This window comes from Tupaia chinensis, unplaced genomic scaffold (genome assembly GCF_000334495.1).
Source record: "Tupaia chinensis unplaced genomic scaffold, TupChi_1.0 Scaffold142716_1, whole genome shotgun sequence".
NCBI classification, from domain to species: domain Eukaryota; kingdom Metazoa; phylum Chordata; class Mammalia; order Scandentia; family Tupaiidae; genus Tupaia; species Tupaia belangeri.
In genome coordinates this window covers 5,519,563-5,543,342 of record NW_006202562.1, presented here as the reverse complement: position 1 = coordinate 5,543,342, position 23,780 = coordinate 5,519,563, and the positions used below count along the sequence as shown (strand labels likewise).

The 23,780-nt window shown below is 42.4% G+C and overlaps 1 protein-coding gene across 1 annotated transcript in view; it reads right to left on the bottom strand.

Annotated features, from left to right (window-relative positions):
* The window catches only part of RALGAPA2 (Ral GTPase activating protein catalytic subunit alpha 2), a gene marked incomplete at its 5' end in the record, with an annotated part of 330,762 nt that overhangs the window by 100,223 nt on the left and 206,759 nt on the right, over nucleotides 1–23,780 (bottom strand). Inside the window, 2 exon segments of the mRNA XM_027766356.1 lie at nucleotides 12,446–12,604; nucleotides 19,994–20,149. Of these exon segments, the coding sequence (XP_027622157.1) occupies nucleotides 12,446–12,604; nucleotides 19,994–20,149 (315 nt within the window).

Below are 23,780 nucleotides of genomic sequence, written 5' to 3'. Positions count from 1 at the left end.
GGTCAGTTGATTCTTAACTGATATGAAAATAAAAAAAATAAATTAGCCAAAACAGGAAGAAGAACTCTATTACCTGATTTCAATTATATTATCTGATTTCATACTAGAGGACTACAAAAATCATGATATCCTAATAGAGAAGGGCCAGCCCATGGCATGGTGAATTAGGTAGTGGGATTGTACATAGCTGACCACATGCTTTGAGTCCCAGACCTGTGGCTTGAGAAACATGCCAGGTACAAGTGCATGCATATCCAGTATCCCAAAAGGAGGGAAAATGGAAGAAAGGGATTATAGTATGACTATTTTCCATGGGGGGTGCTTTCTCATTTCCCCTCTCTCTGACCAGCATGCACACCCTCTAGCAAAACTTGAGAAGAGGAGAGGAGAGGAGAGGAGAGGAGAGGAGAGGAGAAGGGGAGAGGAAAGGAGAGGAGAAGGGAAGGGAGGGAAGGGAAAGGAAAGGAAGAGAAGGAAAGGGAAGGGAAGGGAAGGGAAGGGAAGGGAAGGGAAGGGAAGAAATAAACCCATTCAGGAGCAAAATGGAGGCCTAGGCCAGTTGGCCTGAGCTCATCAGCAGGGACCCTGAATTCACAGTGACTGAGTAAAAGTTTCCATTTCCATTTCTTCCAAATGAGTTATTGTTAGGTACAATTTTTTTCCTATCTCTAACTGGACCAGTGATTGATACTACAGATCTTTTTAGATTATGAACTCTTTATCTCCCAAAGTCTTCTACATGGAAATTACAAATTCTCTTTTATTGGCTATGTTAACATCATCTTTGCTTTAAAAAATCCATTCTCATTAATTTATGAGACTTTTTGGCATTCGATTTTTAATCAATTTGCTTTTCTTTAGAACTGTATTTCACAGGAAAGAACATCTCAGACAACTCAGTACATACTTCCAGAATGACCAGTGGAGTGGGTTTCTAATGTTCACAACATAATGTAATGTTTAATGTTAAAAAAAGAGATAATATAATATTGAAACCAGGATAGAGAAATGGGAAATAATATGCAATCCAAGAACAGGGCTGCTTAGTGAGAAGGACAGGATAGCAATTTTTCTTTTTAATGTGCTTGTTAGAGAAAGATAGAGAGAGAGAGAAAGAAAGTAGCCCCATGGAGGATGACCACACCCCAATCCCTTCTTCTTCATTCTCTTTTCAGGGTTTTGGGCACATGCACACACACCCTGATAATTTTTTTTTAAAGAATTATTTATTTTATATGTAGTTTTTATTATTGTATTTTTAACCCCAATCCCTTCTTCTTCATTCTCTTTTCAGGGTTTTGGGCACATGCACACACACCCTGATAATTTTTTTTAAAGAATTATTTATTTTATATGTTGTTTTTATTATTGTATATTTAAAATTTGATGAGAGAGAGAGAGAAAGAGAGAAAGAAAAGGAAAGTGAGAAAGTAAGTTGCCAGGTCTGGGACTCGAATTGCAGTTGACCATGTGGGAGTCCAATGTCCTAACTTCCACGCCACCTGCTGGCCCCACACACCCAGAGTGCTTTAAAGCCACCAGGTCCAGGACTCAAATCATGCAGCCAGCCATTGGGGAAATAGCTTCCTTAACCACTAAGCCACCAGCTGACCCAGCAAAGCAATTTGATAGGAAAGGAAAATCTGTTTTAATAAAGACACTGGAACAACTGGATAGCCTTATGGAAAAGTGAACCCTGACCTTCACCACATACCACACGGCAAAGTATAGACCAAAATATTGAAGTAAACACCATAAAGCTTCCAGAAGAAAACATGAAAAAATCCTTACAGCATTAATATAGAGAAGGATTTTTTTTGTTTTTTGAGAGGTTTTTGCTATAAGGTGCGTGCACTTGCCAGAAATACAGAGAGATATAGAAAGCAAGAAATCGCCCCCCACAGGGGATGGCCGTGCCGCAATCCCTTCTCCTCCATTCTCCTCTTGGGATCTGGGGCATGCACACACACATGCCTTGTGTGAGTTTAAGTCGCTAGGTCCAGTATTCAAACCACGGTCAACTACATGGAGTCCAGCAACATAGCCATTACTCCAACTGCTGGTCCCTGAGATGGATTGTTTTGAAATAGTTATTTAATTTTTATTTTATTATCATTATTATTTTAAAATTTGCTATAAGGTACATATGCTAATGAGAGAAAGAGAGAGAGAGAGAGAGAGAGAGAGAGAGAATGTGAAAAAGCAAGCCAGAACTCGAACTAGGGTCAGCCATGTGGAAGTCCAGTACCTTAACCACATTACTTGCTGGCCCTGAGAAGAATTTAAGAAACCCTTGGTACAGGGATAGAAAACCCACTAATCATAAAACAACTTCAATTTCACTAAAATTAAAAAAAATTCTGTTCAGGGACCAGCAGGTAGCATGGTGGTTAAGGTGTTGGATTCCCACATGGCTGACCATGGTTCAAATGCTGGACCTGGTGGTTTGAAAATCATACCAGGTGCATGTACAGGCATGCCCAAAGTCCTGAGAAGAGAATGGAGAGGTGATTGTGGTATGACTGTCCCTCAAGGGGATACTTTTTCACTTTTCCTCTCTGTCTCTTTCCTCAGCATCCTCTAGAAAATTAAAAAAGAAAAAAAAAAAAAGAAAAGAAAAGAAATAGATAAGTCTTACATATTCACTAAAGAGTGTAAACCCATGGACACCAAGAACAAATGATAAATTTGAAGTGTATTCACCCAACAGGATATTCCACAGTAATACAAATGAACAAATCACAACTACATGTAACATCTTTGGAATGACCTACATGTAAGGCTGAATAAAATGATCAAAGAAGTATATGCTAGGGACCAGCAGTTAGCGTAATGGCTATGTCGCTGGACTCCCATGTAGTCGACCGTGGTTCGCGTCCCGGACCCGGTGGCTTAAAATTCATGCTGGGTGCGTGTGCGTGCGTGCCCAAGATCCCGAGAGGAGAATGGAGGAGAAGGGATTGTGGCGTGGCCATCCCCCTGGGGGGTGATTTCTCTCTTTCTATCTCTCTGTCTGTCTCTGTGTGGTGAGCACATGCACCCTATGGTAAAAACCTCTCAAAAAAAAAAAAAAAAAGAAGTATATGCTACATAATTCTAGTCACAGGAAGTTCAAAAGCAGGTAAACTAATCAACAGTGATGCAAGCAGAATAGTGGCTGGATTAGTTATTGGGAGGGGCTGTGAAGGGCTATGTCCTATATTTTGATCTTTTACACACACATGTTCATTCTGGGAACATCCATCACTATACACTTACAATTTGTGCCCTTTAAAAAAATACATGTCATATTTCAAAGGAAACACCCAGAAAACAGCAAGTACGTAGAGGATTTGAACGACACAACTAACAAACTCATTGTAATATAATAGATACATATAAAATACATCACCCACAAGGAAAGAAGACACTGTTTTTCCAAGCATGTACAAAATACATTTTAAAAATTTACAACATTCTAGGCCAAAAACCCACAACAAGAAAAGGAAAATTAGTATAAACTTCTATGCTTACAATTAAGAAATTCTTCTAACTCATTGGTAAACAGTAATCTGTCAATATATGGAAAAGTCAAAAGATGGAAACAGTAATCTGTCAATATATGAAGCTAAATGGTAATGAGACTAGGACCTATTACAGCATATATGTCACAGCGGTACCTGCAGGAAATGGGTTGGTTTAAATGCTTATATTAGAAAGGCGTACAGGTTGCCACTTAATGAGATAGGCACCCATCTCAAAAACTACTGAAACATTAAAAGGATTAAACAAACTCAAAGAAAGTAGGAAGAAGCATAATATAGACAACAAGGAAATAGGAAATGAACACGTAAGCGAGGATAGCCAAGATCAAAAGATGGTTCTTTGAATAAAGTCTAACATAATTGATGGGTCTTTGGCAAGGTAAATAAAGAAAAGAAAGCACAAATAAATAACATTATGAACAAAAAGAGACACAACCATGGGTGCTTAGAAAATATTTGTAGTTCTATACTTATAAATTTGAAAATGTATATGACGTGACTAAATTCCCCCCAAAAATGCAATTTAGTGAATATGAATACAAGATGATATATAAAAACTGTAATTCTATGAGCATTATAGTACTTGAATCATAGTAGGAAAAAAAACTTTAATAAGGAAAGACAGCTCAAATGGCTTCATTGGCAAATTCTACAAAATCTTCTAAGAACAAAGTATTCTTTTTTTTTTTTTAAGAGATTTTTTTGCAATAAGGCATGTGTAGTTGCCAGAGAGACAGAGACAGAAAGTAAGAACTCACTACTCCCTCCTCCCCAGAGATGACGATCATGTTTCAATCCTTTCTCCTTCATTCTCCTCTTGATATTTTGGGCATGCATGCACACGTGCCTGGTGTGAGTTTCAAGTCTGGGACTTGAACCGTGGTTGACTACGTGGAGTCCAGCAACATAACATAACCATTATGCCATCTGCTGTTCCCCTGTAAGCTATGTTTTTCAAGCCTGAGCTAGATGCAGAAAATAATTTCCAGGGAGAAAGTCCTCTTGAAGAACAAGATGGGATCTCCATGAATATGCCTTCAAGGAAGCTGATTGCTTAATTGTGCCTATAAATAATTCTCTAATGTTCTGTGAATCAATGATGTTTTAGTAATTAAAGATGAAAATAATACACATGATTGATGTATTTTTTCACATAAGGGATCAACACAAAATGTATCGAAGCCAGCCAGTACTGTAGTGGTTAAGGAGCTGGACTCTCACATGGCTGACTGTGGTTTGAGTCCTGGACCTGGTGGACTGAAACTCATGCTGGGCATGTGTGCATGCATACCCAAGATCCCAAAAGGAAAATGGAGAAGAAGGGACTGTGGCATGGCCATCTCCCCCAGGGGGTGATTTCTCACTTTCTCTCTCTCTCCATCTCTTTCTCTCTGGCAAGTGTGTGTACCCTACAGCAAAAAATCTCTCTCAAAAAAAGACAAAATGTATCATAGATAAGGGTTTAAAAGTCCAGGAACATTTGATTTTTGGTGAGTCCCATGGCTATAGCCACTGTTATTAAGCCCCCTTGAGCCAGGTCAGGTACTGAGTCAGTGCTCAGAGTATAATATGTGATTCTGACAACAACCCCACCAGGTCAACCCTTTATCCCTATTTCATATAGGAAGAGATGAAGGCTGGTGTGGCCAACTACTTTTCTCAAGTGGATCAAGGTCAGGATTGGGCCCAGATGCTTCCCGATGGCCTAGAAGGCTCTGTACGGCCTGAAATGCCACCTCAGCTCCTCCAGCCCTTTTCTTTGCTCCTCCGACTTCGGCCACAGCAGGTGTCTTTCCTTGTCTTTCTTCAGACTCATGAGGCTCATGCCTACTTTGGGAATGGTGTCCTAGCTGTCTTCTGCCTGATACTTGGTGAGGGCTGATTCACCTGCTCCTTCTGAGCTTGGCTCAACTGTCACCTCCCCCGGGAACTCTCTGCTCCTCGAGTCATTATGTAATATCGTTTTAATCCCTGATCATTTCCCTTGCTATAACGTTTGTTCTGATATTACTACAGTCACTCCAGCTTTCTTTTGATTCATGTTAGCACGGCGTATCCCTTGCCATTCCTTTATTCTTTTTTTTTTTTTCTTTTTTTGGAGAGGTTTTTTTTTTTTTTTGCTATAGGGCATGTGCGCTCGCCAGACAGAGACAGAGAGACAGAAAGTGAGAAATCACCCCCCAGGAGGGATGGTCACGCTGCAATCCCTTCTCCTCCATTCTCCTCTCGGGATCTTGGGCATGCACGCACACGCACCCGGCGTGAGTTTAAGCCACCGGGTCTGGGACTCGAACTGCGGTTGACTACATGGGAGTCCAGCGACATAGCCATTACGCTAACTGCTGGTCCCTCCATTCCTTTATTCTTAATGCGTCTTGTATTTAAAGTGTGGGCCAGCCAGTGGCATGGTGGCTGAGGCTAGATCCCATAGGGCCAACTTTGCAGATTGAGTTCCAGAGTTGGTGGCTTGAAACACAAGCCGTGTGCGTGTGTGCCCCAATTCCTGAGAGGACAATGGAGGAGAAGGGACTGTGGTGTGACCACTCTCTCCAGAGGGTGATTTTTCATGTTTTCTCTATCTCTCTCTGAGCACAGTCCCTTACAGCAAAACTAAAGATACATCCATATATACACATATAAAGTGTGTTTCTTATAGACAACTTATACTTGGATTTTGGTTTTTAATCTACTGTGAGCATCTTTTAACGGATGTACTTAGATGACTAATATGTAAAGGGTTTATTGATAGCTTTACGTCTACCACCTGTTATTGGATTTTAGCTGTGACCTTTATTCTTTCATTTTTATCTGCCACTCTTTTTGGCCTTCTCTGGTTTTAACTGAGCATTTTATATGATTCTAATTTTTTCCCTCCTCTCTTAGCATTTCAATTATAATTCTTGTTTACTTTTTTAAGTGGCCTGCCTGACTTTGAAAATACATTTATAACCGATACAAGTCCAGCTTTCAAGTAACATCATGCCACCTCACAGCCGCTGGCAGTACCTGTACCACAGCACTCCCCACTTCTTCCTCCGATTACAGTAACGTTGTTGTTCGCTGCTTAACCATAAGGTATACTCATCAAATATTTGTTTCTATTATTATTTAGAGCGCATTTTTAATCTGTTTGATCAATTAAAAATAAGAAAAATAAGGGCCGGCCAGTGGCATGGTGGTTAAGGTGGCTGGATCCCACATAACTGTCAAGAGTGGCTTGAGTCTCGGACCCGTTGTGTGTGTGTGTGCATGCATGCCCTGAATCTCCTGAGAGGAGACTAAAGGGGAAGAGATTGCAGAGTGATCATCCTCTCTGGGAGGGCATTTTTCACTTTCCCTCTCTGTCTGTTTCTGGCAAGTACACATTCCCTATAACAAAAATTAAAAAAAAAAAAAAAAAGAAGAAGAAGAAGAAAAGTGAAACACTTCAGGGGTTGAGATGGTGGCATAGTGGTTAAAGTTCTAGCACCATCCTCTGTGCTCCCGCGACCTCCGCTTCTGTCTGGCCGAGGGGCTGACGGCATGTGTATGTACCTCTGTGCAGGAACCAGGACGCTGTGTGCCTAGGGGTCTGGAGAGAAGGTCCTCTGTCTCTTGAGGTATCTTGGAAGGTGAGAATGAAAACTGCCTTGCTTTCTGACATAAAGCTGTGTGTACCATTTGCCCTTTGGTGCACTTTCACATGGATCAGATCTGACCAAGGAGATAGGATAAAGCCAAAGAGAGGAAGATTTAAAATATGAACTAAGACCAACTAAACAAAGGGGAAGCAAAGTCAGCTTCTGAGGAAAACCAACTGAAAAGAAATCCTCCAAAGTCAATTGTTGTGAGAGAGAAAACAGAAGTGAGGAGTTACAATAGTTAGGCTCTAGATTTTCTTCTACCTCTGTGGAGGCTTATTGTATACGTAAATGTTCTTTATCGTTATTCTTTGGCAACTGCTTATAGATGACTCAGTTTCTCAAAAACTGGACAGAAGGAATAATATAATAAAATTCCCTGTATTCAAGGAATCCTCTAATTAGAAGCAGCGATGACTTAGAGAAAAAAAATCTGATTTCAATATAACATCTGCAAATGACAGATGCCTGCTCAGATAGTCATCAGTGTCATTCCTTTATTAAAAACAGTGTTAGTAATGACAATAAGTTACCAAAACAGAAAATAACGGTCATCCATCTAATCACTTGTTTTAGTAAATTCTGGTCATTTGTTAATTTCAGTTATCTTTTCTAAATAAATAGTTCTTTGCATATTCAGAAGTTAACAATTTACTCTCGAAAAGGTCATCTGATTGGGACTGACATAACTATTTAACAACACTGCACATTTGAAAAAAAAAAAAAGAAATTTATATTACTATGTTGCAAAGGTCACACGAGTAAACTTAAAAGATTTCCTTCCTGACACGGAGTTGATACCGGGCGCCTCTTGGCCTCAGTGTGCAAATGCCCTCAGGACTTCAGGCACACGAGACTTCCACCAGCACTTCTGGGAACATGCTTCAGGCCAAGGCCCTGGGCTAGAAGTCATGTGAAGAGGAAGACGTGCTAGTGTGCACGTGTGCAATCTCTCCTTCTCTCTCACACACATACACACACACACACAGGCTCACAACAGCTGCTGAAGCTGCAAGAGAGCCAGACACTACCAATGATAGCACCCTGGTGACAGCGTAACCTTAGTAAAGGCATGGGCATCTAGGACAAAAGAATCCAAGAAAAGCACTTGGAGTCCCTGAAAGGACGTTAGAGAAGCCTTGGTTCCCGGCTTGAGTTTTATAACCGAGGAAGCTGAGGTCCAAAGAAGTCAAGAGACCTGCCTGAGATACCCACGTACTTGTGACAGACTAGGTACCACGTGCTGTCCCAGTAATCTCTGCTTCCTACATGGCTCCAAAATGTCAATTTCCCTCTCACGCCTATGGCGCCCAAGGCTGTGACTAAAACGCATGTTTTTCATTTACAAACATAACACCCTGGCTAAGGCAGGAGGAGGAAGGACCCTTGGCCGAAACGCCCCTTGTCTCAGCTGCTCCTGGTCAGGGCTGCTCTGGCACATCTACCCTTTGGTCAAGCTGTCACCAGCCAATCACTAATGTGCCTGAAATAAACATGTCCAAAGCATTCAAGTTTATCTTAACAAATTCTAAGGGCAAGCACTTTGAACCCTGATGTGTGACTCTCTGGTTACTGGAAGAGGTTCAGGACACGGGCCTTGCTATACTGTGCAGGATAGATGGAGCACTTTTCTGAAAACAAATGGGGCCTTCCCACAAACCCCTTAAATCACCCACATTTGCTCTCTCTGCAGCTCCTTCCATGACGGCTGACTGAGGAGTACAAGTAGGAAAAAACCTAAGTCTGACAATAACACATTTCTTTTCTATGTCCAAAAGACTATTGTGTCAATATTTATTGAGGTAGACTTATTTTAAAAGTAATTTAACAATGAAATGATGTGCTAAGCACACTGATTTTTTTTTTTCCTTTTTTATTTAATGGAAAAAGAAGGAAAAAAAGAAGTTCAATACAAAGCTCAAGAAGTGACGGGCCCCCTCAGATGGGAGGGTTTTCTGTACTCACACAAACACACACTTCTTCCACATACCATTCGCGAATGCTGTGTATTATTAAGAGGAGGCGGATTCTGCCAGGCACATAATTTGTATATTTAAGGGAGGTGTATGGAATGGAAAAGCGAAATATGTTAAATTTCAAAGGACTTGGAAGCGATGCTGTCTGTGAGCTTGTATTACAAATAGCCCTACATTATTACATACGCTATTAATGAGGCGGAGTGAATGAAAGTACAATTTGAATATGCATGACTCTATCCAATGAGCAGGACTTTTGTGTACTGATGAGGTTTTTTTTTTTTTTTCCTCCCCTTCCTAAAAAAGATTATAATTATTCTTAGAGAAGTATGGTTGTCCGGAGACCAGTAAAATAAATGTATTTAGACCACGGAGTTATACTATATTCTGACGAAATATACAGGTGCTAAAAGAATGCTTTTGACGCCACCCATCATTTCTGAAACTTGTGCATTTCCCATCCTTCCAAAAAGGAACATTTCTCAACTTCAGGCAGCTGCGTCATTACAATATCTGAGCAAAAATAACGATTTTGGTGGAGATCCCTAAAAGTAGGCAAGGTTAAATAAACCTTTTGATTACAAAGCCTTCGCTTCCATAGTAAGAGCACTAGTTAAAAGACTGGGGAATGGGTAAATTATTGCACCAAATGGCTGAGAATTAATCTCTGCTGACTAGCTGTAATCTAACGAGGCGTCTGTGTCCCAGGGAGCCCGCAGCATGTCCCTGGCGGTATGTGCAGTGTGTCGAGTCTGCGTGGCACCCTTTGTCCTCGCTCACAGGCGGCCTTTCCCCTCATTGTCCGTAATATCCTCATGCATCTGGGACGCGTGGAATGCATTCATACTAACAGACTTACCATTGTTTTCTCTCAGAAGCTTTGTTGAGCAAAGACTGCATCACGGTTACTGATAATTGTATTGCTTAATTAATCAAGACAAAAAAAATTTGCAAATCATTGCCTGGTTGCCAAGCACGGAGATAAAAAATGACAACAATACAAGCTGAAGCAATATAACAAAAGTAACAGCTATCTGATCAGAAATTCTTATATAATGAAGCTATTAATGCTAAATCGGTTAATGTTAACATTGCTCCAGGTGTCTCTACTTAGATGCAAACAAAAAGGCTAACATTATGGATATAAAAGGCCAAATGTTGCCATGGATTCTGTAACCTGATAGAGAGGACAGCCTTTCATTTGATTAGGGAATGCAATTTAAATACCAGGGACCCAAGCCAAACAAACAGACTTTCCCTCCGCAAGCCTCTTGCATTCACCCTGGGGTCAGTGGTTGGTGAACAAAAGGTCAGCCACACTTGCCCTGGAAATGTCTGGATTAATTTTATTACATTGTAATGGTTTGTACTTTAAATGTAGGGATAACACTGAATTTCCAGTTGGCCATTATTCTTTCCTTTAGGCTTTTTGAATTCAAATATTAAGAAAGTGATTTGCTCAATTCATCTTGTCAGAATTTATGGTCATTTTATAAAGCTTACACATATATTATAAGAAATTTAAAAATGTATATTAATGATTGCTTTCATGACTACCTTTTACAAAACCACTTTGACTCTATATAGTGAACTGAAATGCCTTTCATGATCTTTATTTCCTTTCAAAATAAAGGCAACATTTTTAGGACATTAAATGGCATTTTAGAAGGCATGTTGAAAATGAATGAATAAAGCCAGTTAATCCATACTAAATATAAAAGAAACCCATGTTCTAGTTTTGAAAGCTATGAGATACTAATTTCTTAGATCTCTAATATTAAGATTTTCCATTTTAATTCTTAAAATTAAAGTAAAAATAAGGTTCTTCATGGATAATACAAATGTTAGCACTAAGAGCCCTTTTATTAAATAAAATTGAAAAGTTCACATATGTGGAGATCTGAATCAAAGATAATACAAATATTTAATATGAAGTAACTTTTGGTCTCGTAACTGCCTGAAAAGAAAAGAGGGTTTGCTTTTTGTCAGGCTATGTACCAGCCAGGGTGGGACTTCCCAGATTCAAGAACTGAACCACATGTGTCTAGTCTGAGAATTCATAAACATATTAAACTTGGCATTATTTGTTCAATTTCTATGGAAGCAACTATAACCAAAAAGAAAAAAATAGTAGCAATAAAAATATCTAATACTTAAGTAGCTTGTCCTCTGGGTCAGGCATTGTTTGAAACACTTTTCATTTATTTGCTCATTTCATCCTTATAACTTTAACACTTTAGATTACATTATAAATCCCACTTTACACAATACATCTCAGTTTCCTATTATTTTAAAGCTTGTAAACAGTTTTTAGAATTGTAACTTTCAGCCCCTTCAGGATTCAGAATGAAAGGAAAATGGTATTTAATATCAATCTGAAAAACAGTCATTCTTCTCAAGGAGTGGCTTAATATGCTAAATGCTTCATTAAAAAACTTTTAATAAACCCCTTTCAATTAGTGATTCCAAAGCAAAAACAAGCCACTATCTAAAGCCCTGCTAAAACACCACTAAAGGCATGACAAGAATCGAAACTGTAGCCAATTCACTACGCAACACAAAGACCATTGGATTGTTCCAACCATCCCTGCGATCAATACCCATTGACATGGCTGAATTGATTCTGTGGCAAGATGCTTCGACTGTTAACCATCATGCGGTCTGTGCTCCAGAGGCCCAGCCTCTTCATGGCCATGCCCACAATCCTTCAGGACTGTCCTTCCTTTGCACCAGTGAGAGGCTCAGCGAGCATGGTCCAACCATCAGGCTAGGATGGATGCTAACCTCACAGTTATCCACAAAATGCTACATGGGAAATGGAGCTCTTTCCACTTCTATTATTAATCAATATGACCCAAAACTAAACTGAAAATGTTTTTAATTACAAAATTTAAAAAATCTAAAATATTTTTAATAGCATACATTTCTTGCTCATTTTCATTTTTTAAAAAACATTAAAAAAATTATTTTATTTAACTTTATTTGTTTATTTTAATTTGACCAAAGAGGGACAAAGTAAGAGAGAAAAAAAGAAAGCCGCTAGGTCTGAGACTCGAACCACAGTTGGCCATGTCGGGGTCCAGTGTGCTTAACCATCATGCCACCTGCCGGGCATTTTAATTTTCAAAGAGGCCAAGTAATGCAATATGGACATTTGTGCTCATGGAAGATTCTCCGAAAATCTCAATTTATATTTCATTCCTATATAGCATGTGAGATTTTGATATACAGAAGACATTCACCAGTTGGGAAAGAGTCCTTTTTCAGTACGGGAATTAAATGCAATTGCTGTCTGAGTTGGAACAACAACGTGGTGAAAACATACCTCGGGTTTCTTCGTTATCGCGATAAAGAACATGTGATTCTTCATTGGGTAAATAATGATTGAAACGTCTCCAAAGGCAGTTGGGATGATGCCCCTGCGATAGTCCCTGGAGTGTTCAGACCAGACGATGTGGACCTCGTCATTTCCCAAGTGACGGAGCTGCAACAGCAAATTGGCTTTTTATTAATCAGGGCAATAATAGCAGTTTATGAAGGGTCATGGCTGATAAATTGAATTATAAAATTCAGAGGCAAAAATATTCCACTACCAAAAAAGGCTGAAATACCAATGTCTCCTAAGAACGTTTTTAAAAAACACAAGGGAACAACAACACAGCTTGTCTTCTGCAGAAACACATCAGTACTAAGATGGTCCAGGCAAACATGGTGGGTGTGTCGTGGCTGGCTGGGGCCAAGACTGTTCAAGGGCTTTTTTTTCAATGGAGTTTTCTTTCTGTATTAGTTTTATGCTTTATGTTGCTGAACATGTTTCTAAGCAGTTAACAACATGAGGGTTTTAAAAATTATTTATTTATTTATTTATTATTATTATTTTAAAAATTTGCTACAGGGCACGTGCACTCACCACAGAGAGATGAAGAGAGAAAGAGCAGGAAAGTGAGAAACAGGCCATCAGGTCCCAGACTCAAACCACAATTGGCCATGTGGGAGTCCAGCACTGCTAGACCCAACACAAGTCTTTCATTCCATATTTCAGTAGTACTTCATAAGACTCAGTTCAATGGTTATTAAGAATATAAGAAACATAAGCCATCATAACACAGTTGTTACCAAATGTCTAGGAAACTAGACTTGTGACAAACTTTAACCAAAAAAATATAAAATTACATGTGTTTGAGAAATGGATAAATACTACTTAAAACTCTTAATAACACTAGTACCTAGCAGTTTAGAGTGCCTTAATGTTTAGAAAGTATATTCATAATACCATCCTGTTTAATCTTCCCACTCTCTGAGGAAGATTATATTGCTTTTATCTTATTTTTTATTTTTACTTTTTTTAGATTTTTGCCATAGGGCATGTGCACTTGCTGGAAAGAGTCAGAGGGACAATGAAAAATTACTCCCCACCTCCATTCTACTCTTGGGATTTGGGGCACACATACCTGGCATGTTTTTCAAGCTACCAGGTCTAGGACTTAAACTGCTGAGTTGGCCATGTGGGATCTAGCCGCCTTGACCACCATGCCACCTGCTGGCCCTCCCCTTTTTTTTTTTTGCCATAGGGTACATATGCTTGTTGGGGACAGCCAGAGAGGGGGGAGGGAGTGAGAAATAATCCCCTGGGAGGGGGGGGGAGGTATGATCACACGAAATATTCTTTTTCTCTATGTTCCTATTGGGATTTTGGGAACACATACAAACCTGGTATGATTTTCAAGCTGCCAGGTCCAGGACTTGAGCTGTGGAATCAGTTATGTGGGACCCAGCACTTAACCACCATGCCACCTGCTGGCCCCACCTTTATATTTATTGTACATGGAGGAAATGGGGGCTCAGGAAGGCGAAGGCACTGTCTACCCAAGGGCGTATGAACACCACATCTGTGCCATTTCTCCCATTCTATGGCTATCTAAGTCATCACCTACTGGCATCGCTCAAATGGTTCTGCCCACATTTTATCATTTTTATACACACAGAGTCATAAAATCCAAAAAACAAATCACAGACTCTTGGTCTCTTTGAGGAGGCCTTAGCAGGAAGGTCTCCAAGGTAGTACTCTTTGAGAGTACTGACCCTTTCAGGGCCAACCTCTGTTGCACACAAACATGCCCTCCGCAAATCTCCTGCATGATGACAGCACTGTTCCACGCTGGAGAAAGCTGCCTATGAAATTATTTGAGTAAACCTAAAAACATGAGTAAAAGAAACTAGATTTTAAAGATTAAAATGCTGGCCAGAATCGAAGGTCTGCAATTGCAGAGGCTGGCTGGTGCAGGCCTTGGGCACGTGCGGGGGCTGAGGGCAGCAGCAGCATGTTCTCTGTCACTGTGAGTAAGCAGCCCTTGCTTCCTTGCTTCCCCAAAGGAGGAACACTGAAAATGACTAGATTCTGAAATACTTCACTCGAACAGAGATGTCGTGTCAAAGCTAATGTTTTAGTTCTGTCTTAACAGACAGAAAACATGCTCTGGAATACTGTGTATTTGAAACATTTCAGCATATGTGGTTTTCTTCTAGGCTGTATGACCACACAGGGCAAGTCTGGGATGACCTCAACATGGCCTCCTTTCCATTTAGAAGGTGACAAAGGAAGCTGGTTTACTGTAACGCCTGCTCATTCTTCACTCTCTCATACTTCGGAGAATGACTGTCTCAATTATTTTTTAAAAAAGACTTGTACCTGTACTTTGTGCCTTTATTGAGGGGTGCACGACTCAGTTGTCTGCAGATGGGATCCAGGACAAATACAACTGTGGGTGCCGAGCACCAGTCACGATGATCCAGAACAAATCAACGGCACCAATGACTTTCTAAATGCAATACAAAATTGCCCAGGGTTTCTTTTCTCCCTGGTTTCTGCTCCCCCTAACCCCACTCACATATTAACGGCTAAAAGGACAGCAGGCAAAAGGGGTAACTAACCCACTGCACAGTTTTCAAAGAAAGCAACACTGGGCTCTTCTGGAGGACTGAACATCGCTGTTTCTGTTCCCCTCTGAGGTCCCACAGCTTTTCTTTCTCTTCTTTTTCCTTTGATACAACATACAGGGCCTTATAACAAACACCTGAAAGACGGTCTCTTTGGAGTGAAAGCGTGGTGGCTGGTATCACCAACAACCTAATGTAGAAATGTTTTCACAGGACATAGGATTACGACCTAATTTAGATGGGCAGAAGGAAATTGCAAGGACAGGGGCTGCCCCAGTGCTCACACCTGCAGGTCTTACCCTGCAAAGACCGCCCACCTCAGTGGTTCAGTATAACGCTGGCCTGAGTGTCTGAGTGGCAACAGCCCACCTACTGAACACCCTTCAAGGGTGCAGCTACTTCCTGTGGTAGCTTATTTTAATACACAGGAATAAGTTGCAAAGCATTGGCTCTGAGGTAATATGGTGATGACCTGAAATTGTGCAGTTTACTCTCCCTTTTCTAAATTGGGTTACTCAATTACATAACCCGAAGAAGTCTCTCCTAATTTTATTTGCAACTGTTTTCTCCGAACTACAACAAGTGAGAGTAGTATTGCACTAATAGACCCCTCCTCTCAGTGTGGCAAATCTATAATTAGGAAGAGCTATTTTTGTGTGGTAATAATGCAATATTCATTGTCTCAAAGCTGCTTTCAATGTCATATGCCTCAGACTTCTGGACATGTCACAATTCATTAGCTAAACCACAAAATTAAGCGCTAAGGCCACACGACCCATTGGCTGGTAAATGTGGAGCAAGAGCAGAAGCACACCCATCTCTGTCTATGATGGGAACATGGGCAGGTAAAATAAGTCAATTGATCTGAACAGCCCGTCAACCATTAGAATATTAATGGAGTACAGTGGAAACCTCAATGTTGGTGTTCAATTTCTTTTTAAGAGGTAGTGTGTGTGTGTGTGTGTGTGTGTGTGTGCACATGCACATATGAGACAAAGAAGAGAGGGAAACATCCTCAATAGGGTTTTGCCTCGCTGTGATCCGCCCTCCCAATCCTACGGTTCCTCAGGATCCAGGGTGCCTGTGCACACTCACCCGGTGTCTTCAGTCTGACCGAGGGTCTGAACTCACAGTCAGCCGTGTAGCTCCCAGCTTGCATGGGCCTTATGAAGGTGCCGACCGCTGTGCCACAGTGGCTGAGTCATGTTGCTCAGTTTAAAGGGGATTTCGTTATACAGTCATTTTATGAGTTTTGAACAATTCTGGTTAGAAGGACCCTCAAATGAGAAACCAGTCCGTGAGTGTGTACAGTGCACACCAGCTAAGTGGATCCGATTCTTACATAATCTGGGAGGAGACCGACGAGTCTTGTACCAGAAACCAAGCTGGCATTCATGTCAGCTATTGCTTCAACTACACAAGAGGCTCCAGGATGCCCAGATGCCTATCAGGCTTAGACAAATGCTCAGTTCTTAAGGCTTCAGAGACCAAGCCCATGTCCTGCCACTTCTCGTCCTGACAGTTCTAAAGTCCCTCCGCCTGAGCTATTCTGCCTGCTGCTGCCAGGCAGCACGCCACCGGTGACACTGGTCACGGTACACACCTAATAGGCTGACCTCCTTTCCCGACTAATTGCATTACATCGCCAGCTGGCTCCAGAAGGAGTCGTCTGTTTGATTGAAGAATTCCTGCTCCTCAGTGGGCCCGGCTGCTACTTTTACTAAGTAACAGTCAGGCCTGACATCCCCATTGTTCAGCTGACAGTGTGCCCATCCTAAAATCTAAGTTTTATTTGTAAATTAACCAAGAAACTTCCTGCCAGAACAGCGCTGCCTGGAGACTGATAATGTGGGCCTTTCATCCCTTTTCACTCACACTGTATCACTGCCAATTTGTTTTTTATGCGGCTGGCCAGCCTGAGGCTATAAAAGCCTTGTAAGACATAAGTGCAATTATAGTCCTGGAGTCAAATGAATTGGCCAAATCCAATAGCACAGCTCGGTCCCCACTCTGCAAACCCCTACAGCAGTTAGATTAGCTGTGAAAAATCTAATCTAGGTAGAGCTAACAAATTTCTGCAGTGAAGGATCAAGAGTTCAGTATGGGGTTGCGACCAGATTGCAGAATGGAAAAAGTCCCCCCATGACAGGGGCAGGAGAGAGCATGAATCACTTTAGAATTTTGCAGCTCATTTTTAAGCTGTTAGGGACAATTTAGTTAGAATACGACAAGGAACTGTGGGCTGCTGTTACTGTGACTGATTTTTTAGTCTAGCTGTGAGACATCCTGATAAAGAGAGTTTATCGCTAATGATGCTAAATCTCAGAGCTGCAAAAGGTATCAGCTGAATTGTGATTATTGCAGTAGGGAATCTTTCAACCAGGCAAAGCCTTCAAACACATTTATGGCGCGGCATTTCGTCAAGAAAACAGTACACCTTTTCTCGAAAAAACAAAAGACTATCCTACTTTACTTAAATAATTTTAAGAAGTATTTTATGTGCAAAATTTTTTTATATTTTACATATTTTTTCTTTTATGAGACATGCATGCACAGAGAGAGAGAGAGAGAGAGATACCCCTAACAGGGTCTTCATGCTGCAATCCACTCCTGGTCTCAGCCAGCCTGGGTCACAGGCACATGGTGCACTCGGTGTGTACAGGGAGACCTCAGGATGTTAACCTGTGACTCTGCATGGCCTCGGCATCATGGAACATTGTGTGACTCCTGTACCTCTGTGGCTGGCCTATATCAATCTTTAAGCAAAATAGTTTCCATTCAAAGGAAAATCACAGACCACAGTGACGCATTGGCAGAGTAGTAACAATTTACAAGGTATCACGAACTAAAAAAAAACGTGTAAGCACTGCTGAGGGTCTGGGTAAGCTGCATGACATACGCTGAGCTTCCAATGAACTCCCTGGGGACAGGGTCATCTTCGCTAAGAGCTCTGCTGCCAGGAGCAGCCACCAAAACCCAAGCCGTAGGGGCAGCCCCTCCAAGGCCTGTGGGAACCTTCACGTGGCAGGGCATCCAGCTGAGATGCCCTTACCCGGGAGGCTGGTGAAGGAGGGCCCACGTTTCTAACTGTGAAACATGCTCTCTGCACCTCAGCCATCCAATCACTGTGAAGGCTGCCGGTGAGTCCTGCCCTGAGCTCTGATGCCTGCCTAGTCCTGTACCTAGTCCAGACATCTGTGACTGGACAGTGAAAGGCACAAGTGAGTGATTAAGGTGGCTGGGCCCCACATGCCTGACTGTGTGGCTGGGGTCCCAGACCCAGAGGTTTGAGAAACATGCCGGGCATATGTGCAGTGTGTGCTCAAACTTCCAAAAGGAGAGACGGAGAAGGAAGGATTGTGTGGCATGACCACTGCCCTTAGGGGTGGGAGGTGCTTTCTCACTTTTCCTCTCTTTCCGTCTCACTTTGGTGAGTGCATGCATCCTTTAACAAATTAAAAAATAAATTAAAAAAAAAAAACTGCAGAGAAAAGAAATGGAGGAGGTACAGTGAGGCCTATCATCCAGTATCAACCATATGGCTAGTGGTGAGGGGGTAAAAGAATCAATTAGACCAACGGGCAGTGATGAGGGCTGATGGTCAGAGAGATTTGCCTGGCTAAGCAGCTTTACAGGCATTATCTCATCACTTCACTCAATAACCTTGCAACACAGGCTGTGTGTGTATGTGCACACACGTGCACGCTCATCTCCTTTAACAGATGGGAAACTGAGGCATTGGTTGGCAAAATAGCTGGATATGCACTTGAGCCCAGGCCTGCCCATCTCCAGTCTGGTGATAACCAGTCTGGACTCCCTAATGGCCAGCCTCAGTCAGCGACTGACCTTCGTTCCTCCCATCTGTGCTGCAGGAAGAGACGGGGTGTGAGGTTGAGATTCTAGGCTCCAAATCCTGCCAGAAGGCCAGGGAAGTGCAAATTACACTTGCCCTAGGATTGTCCTCTAGAAACTTACATAGTGGATTGGCTGACTGTGCCTCCTCCCCTGACAGAAATCCTCTCTACTAAGGTGCTCCTTACTCCAACCCAGGGTCACCTGAGGTGATCATCCTGCAGATGAGAAAGTACAGGGCCGTTTCTGAGGGGCTTCCTCAGGGTGGATGAGGCTTTTGTTGAATTCTGGGAAAAAAATGCTCAGAGGGCCTGAGTTGGAGGTGAAGGGAAGGCCACAGGTCACAGCCATGGCAGGCAATCAGGGCAGGCCCACTGGCTGCAGTAGCCTTGCTCTCGTCTCTGCTGCTGTGCCCCAGCAGGTCTCACAGGAACTGCGTCCCCAGAGCTCACCAGAACGTGGGTCTAAGGTCACCATGTTATATGACCTATGCCAATCTGTGAGGGCTAAACATGTTACTTTCCATGAGGAGAAAAATCTGAAAGTAGTAACACCTTTAAGTCTTTTCCTTTTCCTAAAGGCTGATTTCAGGATTTAGGACTCAAAGGACTGACTGCTTTCCAGGCTTATCTTTTTTTTTTTCTTTTTTGAGAGGTTTTTGCTATAGGGCATGTGTGCTTGCCAGACAGAGAGACAGAAAGTGAGAAATCACCCCCCAGGGGAGATGGCCACGCCACAATCCCTTCTCCTCCATTTTTCTTTCGGGATCTTGGGCATGCACACACATGCACCCGGTGTGAGTTTAAACCACTGGATCCAGGACTTGAATCACAGTCAGCTACATGGGAGTCCAGCAACACAGTCATTACACCAACTGCTGGTCCCTCCAGACATATCTTAACCTAGTTTGTGTGAAGCTGGTCGCTCCAGATCAGACACAGCCCAGGTCGAGGAGCGGCGGCACTGAGGCGGAGTCTGGAGGGAGTCAGACTAGGTGTGCCAAGTCCAGGTCTCTGTCTAGGCCCAGCAGTGCCTCACCGACAAGCAGGGACAGTGAGGAATGGCCCCCAGGGAGGCCCCTTACCTTTTTGGTGAGTGAATCATCTGAGTCTGATGGCATTCGAGTGGAGACGTGGAAGATCACTTCCACGGTCGAGGTAGCATAGTAAGGGGCGGTCTGCCCGGTGCTGCCATTGCGCTGGAGGCCGCCCATGAACCCGCAGTGGGTGGAGAGGTCCACCTGAGGAGGGCCACAGAGGGGACAACAAGTGAGGGTCGAAAGGAGCCGTCCTTGTTCACAAAGCAGGAACATGTACTACGAAATTAGGCAAGGTGAAAATATTAAAGAAATAAAGAATGTCAAAGTGTTCCATGATCCTATCAACTAAAGAGTGCCACTATCAAAATATTGGTGTAAATTTCCAATTTTTTCCCTCGTAAGTATGTGTGTATGAATGTTTGTGTATGCATGTATGTGTATTTATGCATGCATGCACATACATGCACACATGTAGTATATCTACATACACAGCTTCCAAATGTGTGGAGTGTTCTGCTTTCTCTCACAAGAAGGAACACTCAAAGCAACGGTCCTTTAACGATGTAAAGGCAAGGGGCAGAGATGTTACACAACTTTTTGTTTGTCTGCACGCACTGACAAGAGAGACGGGGGTGTGGGCAGTGCGAAACCACTCCTCAGGGGGATGGCCAAGCTACAGTCCCCTCTCTTCTATTCTCCTCTTGGGATTTTGGGCATACTGGCACATGCATAATGTGATTTTCAAGCCTCTGAGTCCAGGACTTGAACCACACAGTTGGCCATGGGGGATCCCGCTATCTTAACCTCCATGCTATCTACTGGCCCAGAATCACACAACTTTTAACAGGCATTACTAAGCTGCCTTTCAAAAAAATGTTGTGGGGCCAACACGTTGCACAGTGGCTAAAGCACTAGACTCCCACATTGCCAACTATAGTTTCAAGCTGCCCCAGACCTGGCAGCTTGAAAATCACACCAGGCACATGTGCATGTGTGCCCCAAATCCCTGGTGAATGGAGGAGATTGAATTTGGCATGGTCTTATCCCTCAGGGGTGATTTCTCACTTGCCCATTCTCTGTCCCTCTCTGGTGAGCCCATGTAAATGATGACAAAAACCTAAAAAAATAAAGGGTTGTTACAGCTCGGGACCAGCAGTTAGCGTAATGGCTATGTCGTTGGACTCCCACGTAGTTGACCGCAGTTCGCGTCCTGGACCTGGTGGCTTAAAACTCAACGCCGGGTGCGTGTGCTTGCGTGCCCAAGATCCCGAGAGGAGTACGGAGGAGAAGGGATTGTGGCATGGCCATCCCCCCTGGGGGGTGAGTTCTCACTTTCTGACTCTCTGTCTCTCTCTGTCTGGCAAGCACACATGCCCTATGGCAAAAACCTCTCAAAATAAAAAGAAGGAAAGAAAAAAAAGGGTTGTTATAGCTTATACCATTGCCAAAGTCTATGAGTCATAATTCATTTTAAAGTTATAGTGTGAATGTTCATTTCTTAGTGTCTAAATCTACTTTTTGATGTCATAAACTAGTATTTTTTCAGTAAAGGACTTATTCTAATATACAAGAAAGAAGAATTTCTTCCAAGCACAATACAATCAACATATACTCTAAACTAATGTTTCGTCTTTTTCTTAACACTCTAATAGAAAATATACGGTTGAAGAATTTGGCCTGGCTACTGTAGCACGCACGGGACTCTGCTGTTCGGCAGGCTGAGGCCACGTGCAGTGTCAGGGTTTGGTTCCCAGTCAACCTGGAGGAGCTGAGTGCCGTGGTGCAAGTCAGGAGGCTGTGGCAGGAAGATTTTGCGCTCATAGCCAGTGTGGACTACACGGTAATAACCTGTCTAACAGAGACAGGTATGTGAGGCATACCTTTAGTCCAAGCTGCTTGGGAGGCTGAGGCAGGAGAATTGTGATATGGCCAGGCCCGTGTAAAAAAGACATCACACATGTACATACACACACACACAGACCAACATTTTGAAACTGAGTAGTAAATATATTCTGTGATGTGTAAGAAGTACTTTATTAGTAAGAACAAGATTTATTAGAAGTAAAGTAATCCTTATTGGGGGTTGTTATTCACTTACTTCTTCTATGGGTGAGAGGTAGGGGAGGGACGGAGAGGGAGAGATAATGCCCCTAACAGGGTTCCAGGGCTGTGATCCACCCTCAGGCTTCAGCCAGACCCAAACCATAGGCAGATGTGAGCCCAACATAATCAGGGAGGACTCTGGACTTGAACTGGGAACCTCTGCATATAAGACTGCAAGGCAGAGCATTGTGTTTTAGGCTGTGCCACCATCTTGCTCCAAACATATCATAACTATTAGACTGAAACCTTCATTTATTTATTTATTTGGAGAGGTTTTTGCTATAGGGCACATGGGCTTGCCAGAAAGACAGAGACAGAAAGTGAGAAATTACCCCCAGGGGGGTGTGTGAGGGGGGGAGAGGTGGCCACGCCACAATCCCTTTTTCTCCATTTTCCTCTGGAGATCTTGCGCATGCACACACATGCACCTGGTGTGAGTTTAAGCCACTGGGTCCGGGACTCGAACTGTGGTCAACTACTTGGGAGTCCAGCGACATAGCCATTACGCCAACTGCTGGTCCCCTAAAACTTTCCTGACTTTCTAAAAGGTATACAGTCTTGGCCTGGATGAGCTCATACCCTGTCCCCGTCTCTATACCAGCCCTTTCACTAACACTGAACTCTCAGAGACAAACTTTGCTGATGTATCTCAAAAATTTCCCACTGCGTAGAAAACCAAGAAACAGAAACAAACCTAAGAAAAAGTAAGAAAATAATTTTCGATGTATTGATTTTCATAAAAAAGGATTCATGGAATTGTTTCATGGCCAGAACACAGGGATTGCTTCCTTTAAAATGATATTCCTGAGAAACAGAAGGTATGTGTCATAACTTGTCACATGCACACTCATCTTCTCTTATTATACACTATTTATGGCTGGGTGAGCCCATCATTTGACTGTTCAGGTTCTGATTAAAAAGCAAAATGATTAAGAGGAAAGTGAATGGAAAACAGAATTCATGTATGAGGTACTGAAAAGCAAGTAACAGAAGCTATCAAATTTAATACACTAGTCAGAATTTTGTTTTTTGTTTTTTGTTTTTTTTTTGAGAGATTTTTCACTGTAGGGCGCGTGCGCTCGCCAGACAGACAGAGAGAGACATAGAGACAGAAAGTGAGAAATCACCCCCCAGGGAGGATGGTCACACTGCAATCCCTTCTCCTTCATTCTCCTCTCGGGATCTTGGGCACGCATGCACACGCGCCCGGCGTGAGTTTTAAGCCACCGGGTCCGGGACACGAACCGCAGTCGACTACATGGGAGTCCAGCGACATAGCCATTACGCTAACTGCTGGTTCCCGTCAGAATTTTATCTAAGCTATATTTGAATGTAAAAATATACATAAGAATGTATGCAACGAGATCATCAAGTAGCACTGAGGTTAAGGTGCTAGACCCCACATAGTCAACTGGATTGTTCAAATCCTGGACCTGATGGCTTGAAAATCATGCCAGGCATCTATGCATGTGTGCCCAAAATCCTGAAGGGAGACTGGAGGAGAAGGGACTGCAGTGTGGCCATCCTCATTGGGGGATGATTTCTCACTTTTATTTTCTCTCTTTTTCTCTCTCTCTGTCTCTGGTGAGCACACGTACCTATAGTAAATAAATAAATAAATAAATAAATAAACCAAAACATATGTAATCAATGCCTAATTTACACAAATATTTATTTCTTTTTTTTTTTTTTTTTTTTTTATAGGGGGGGTGCGCTCGCCAGACACAGC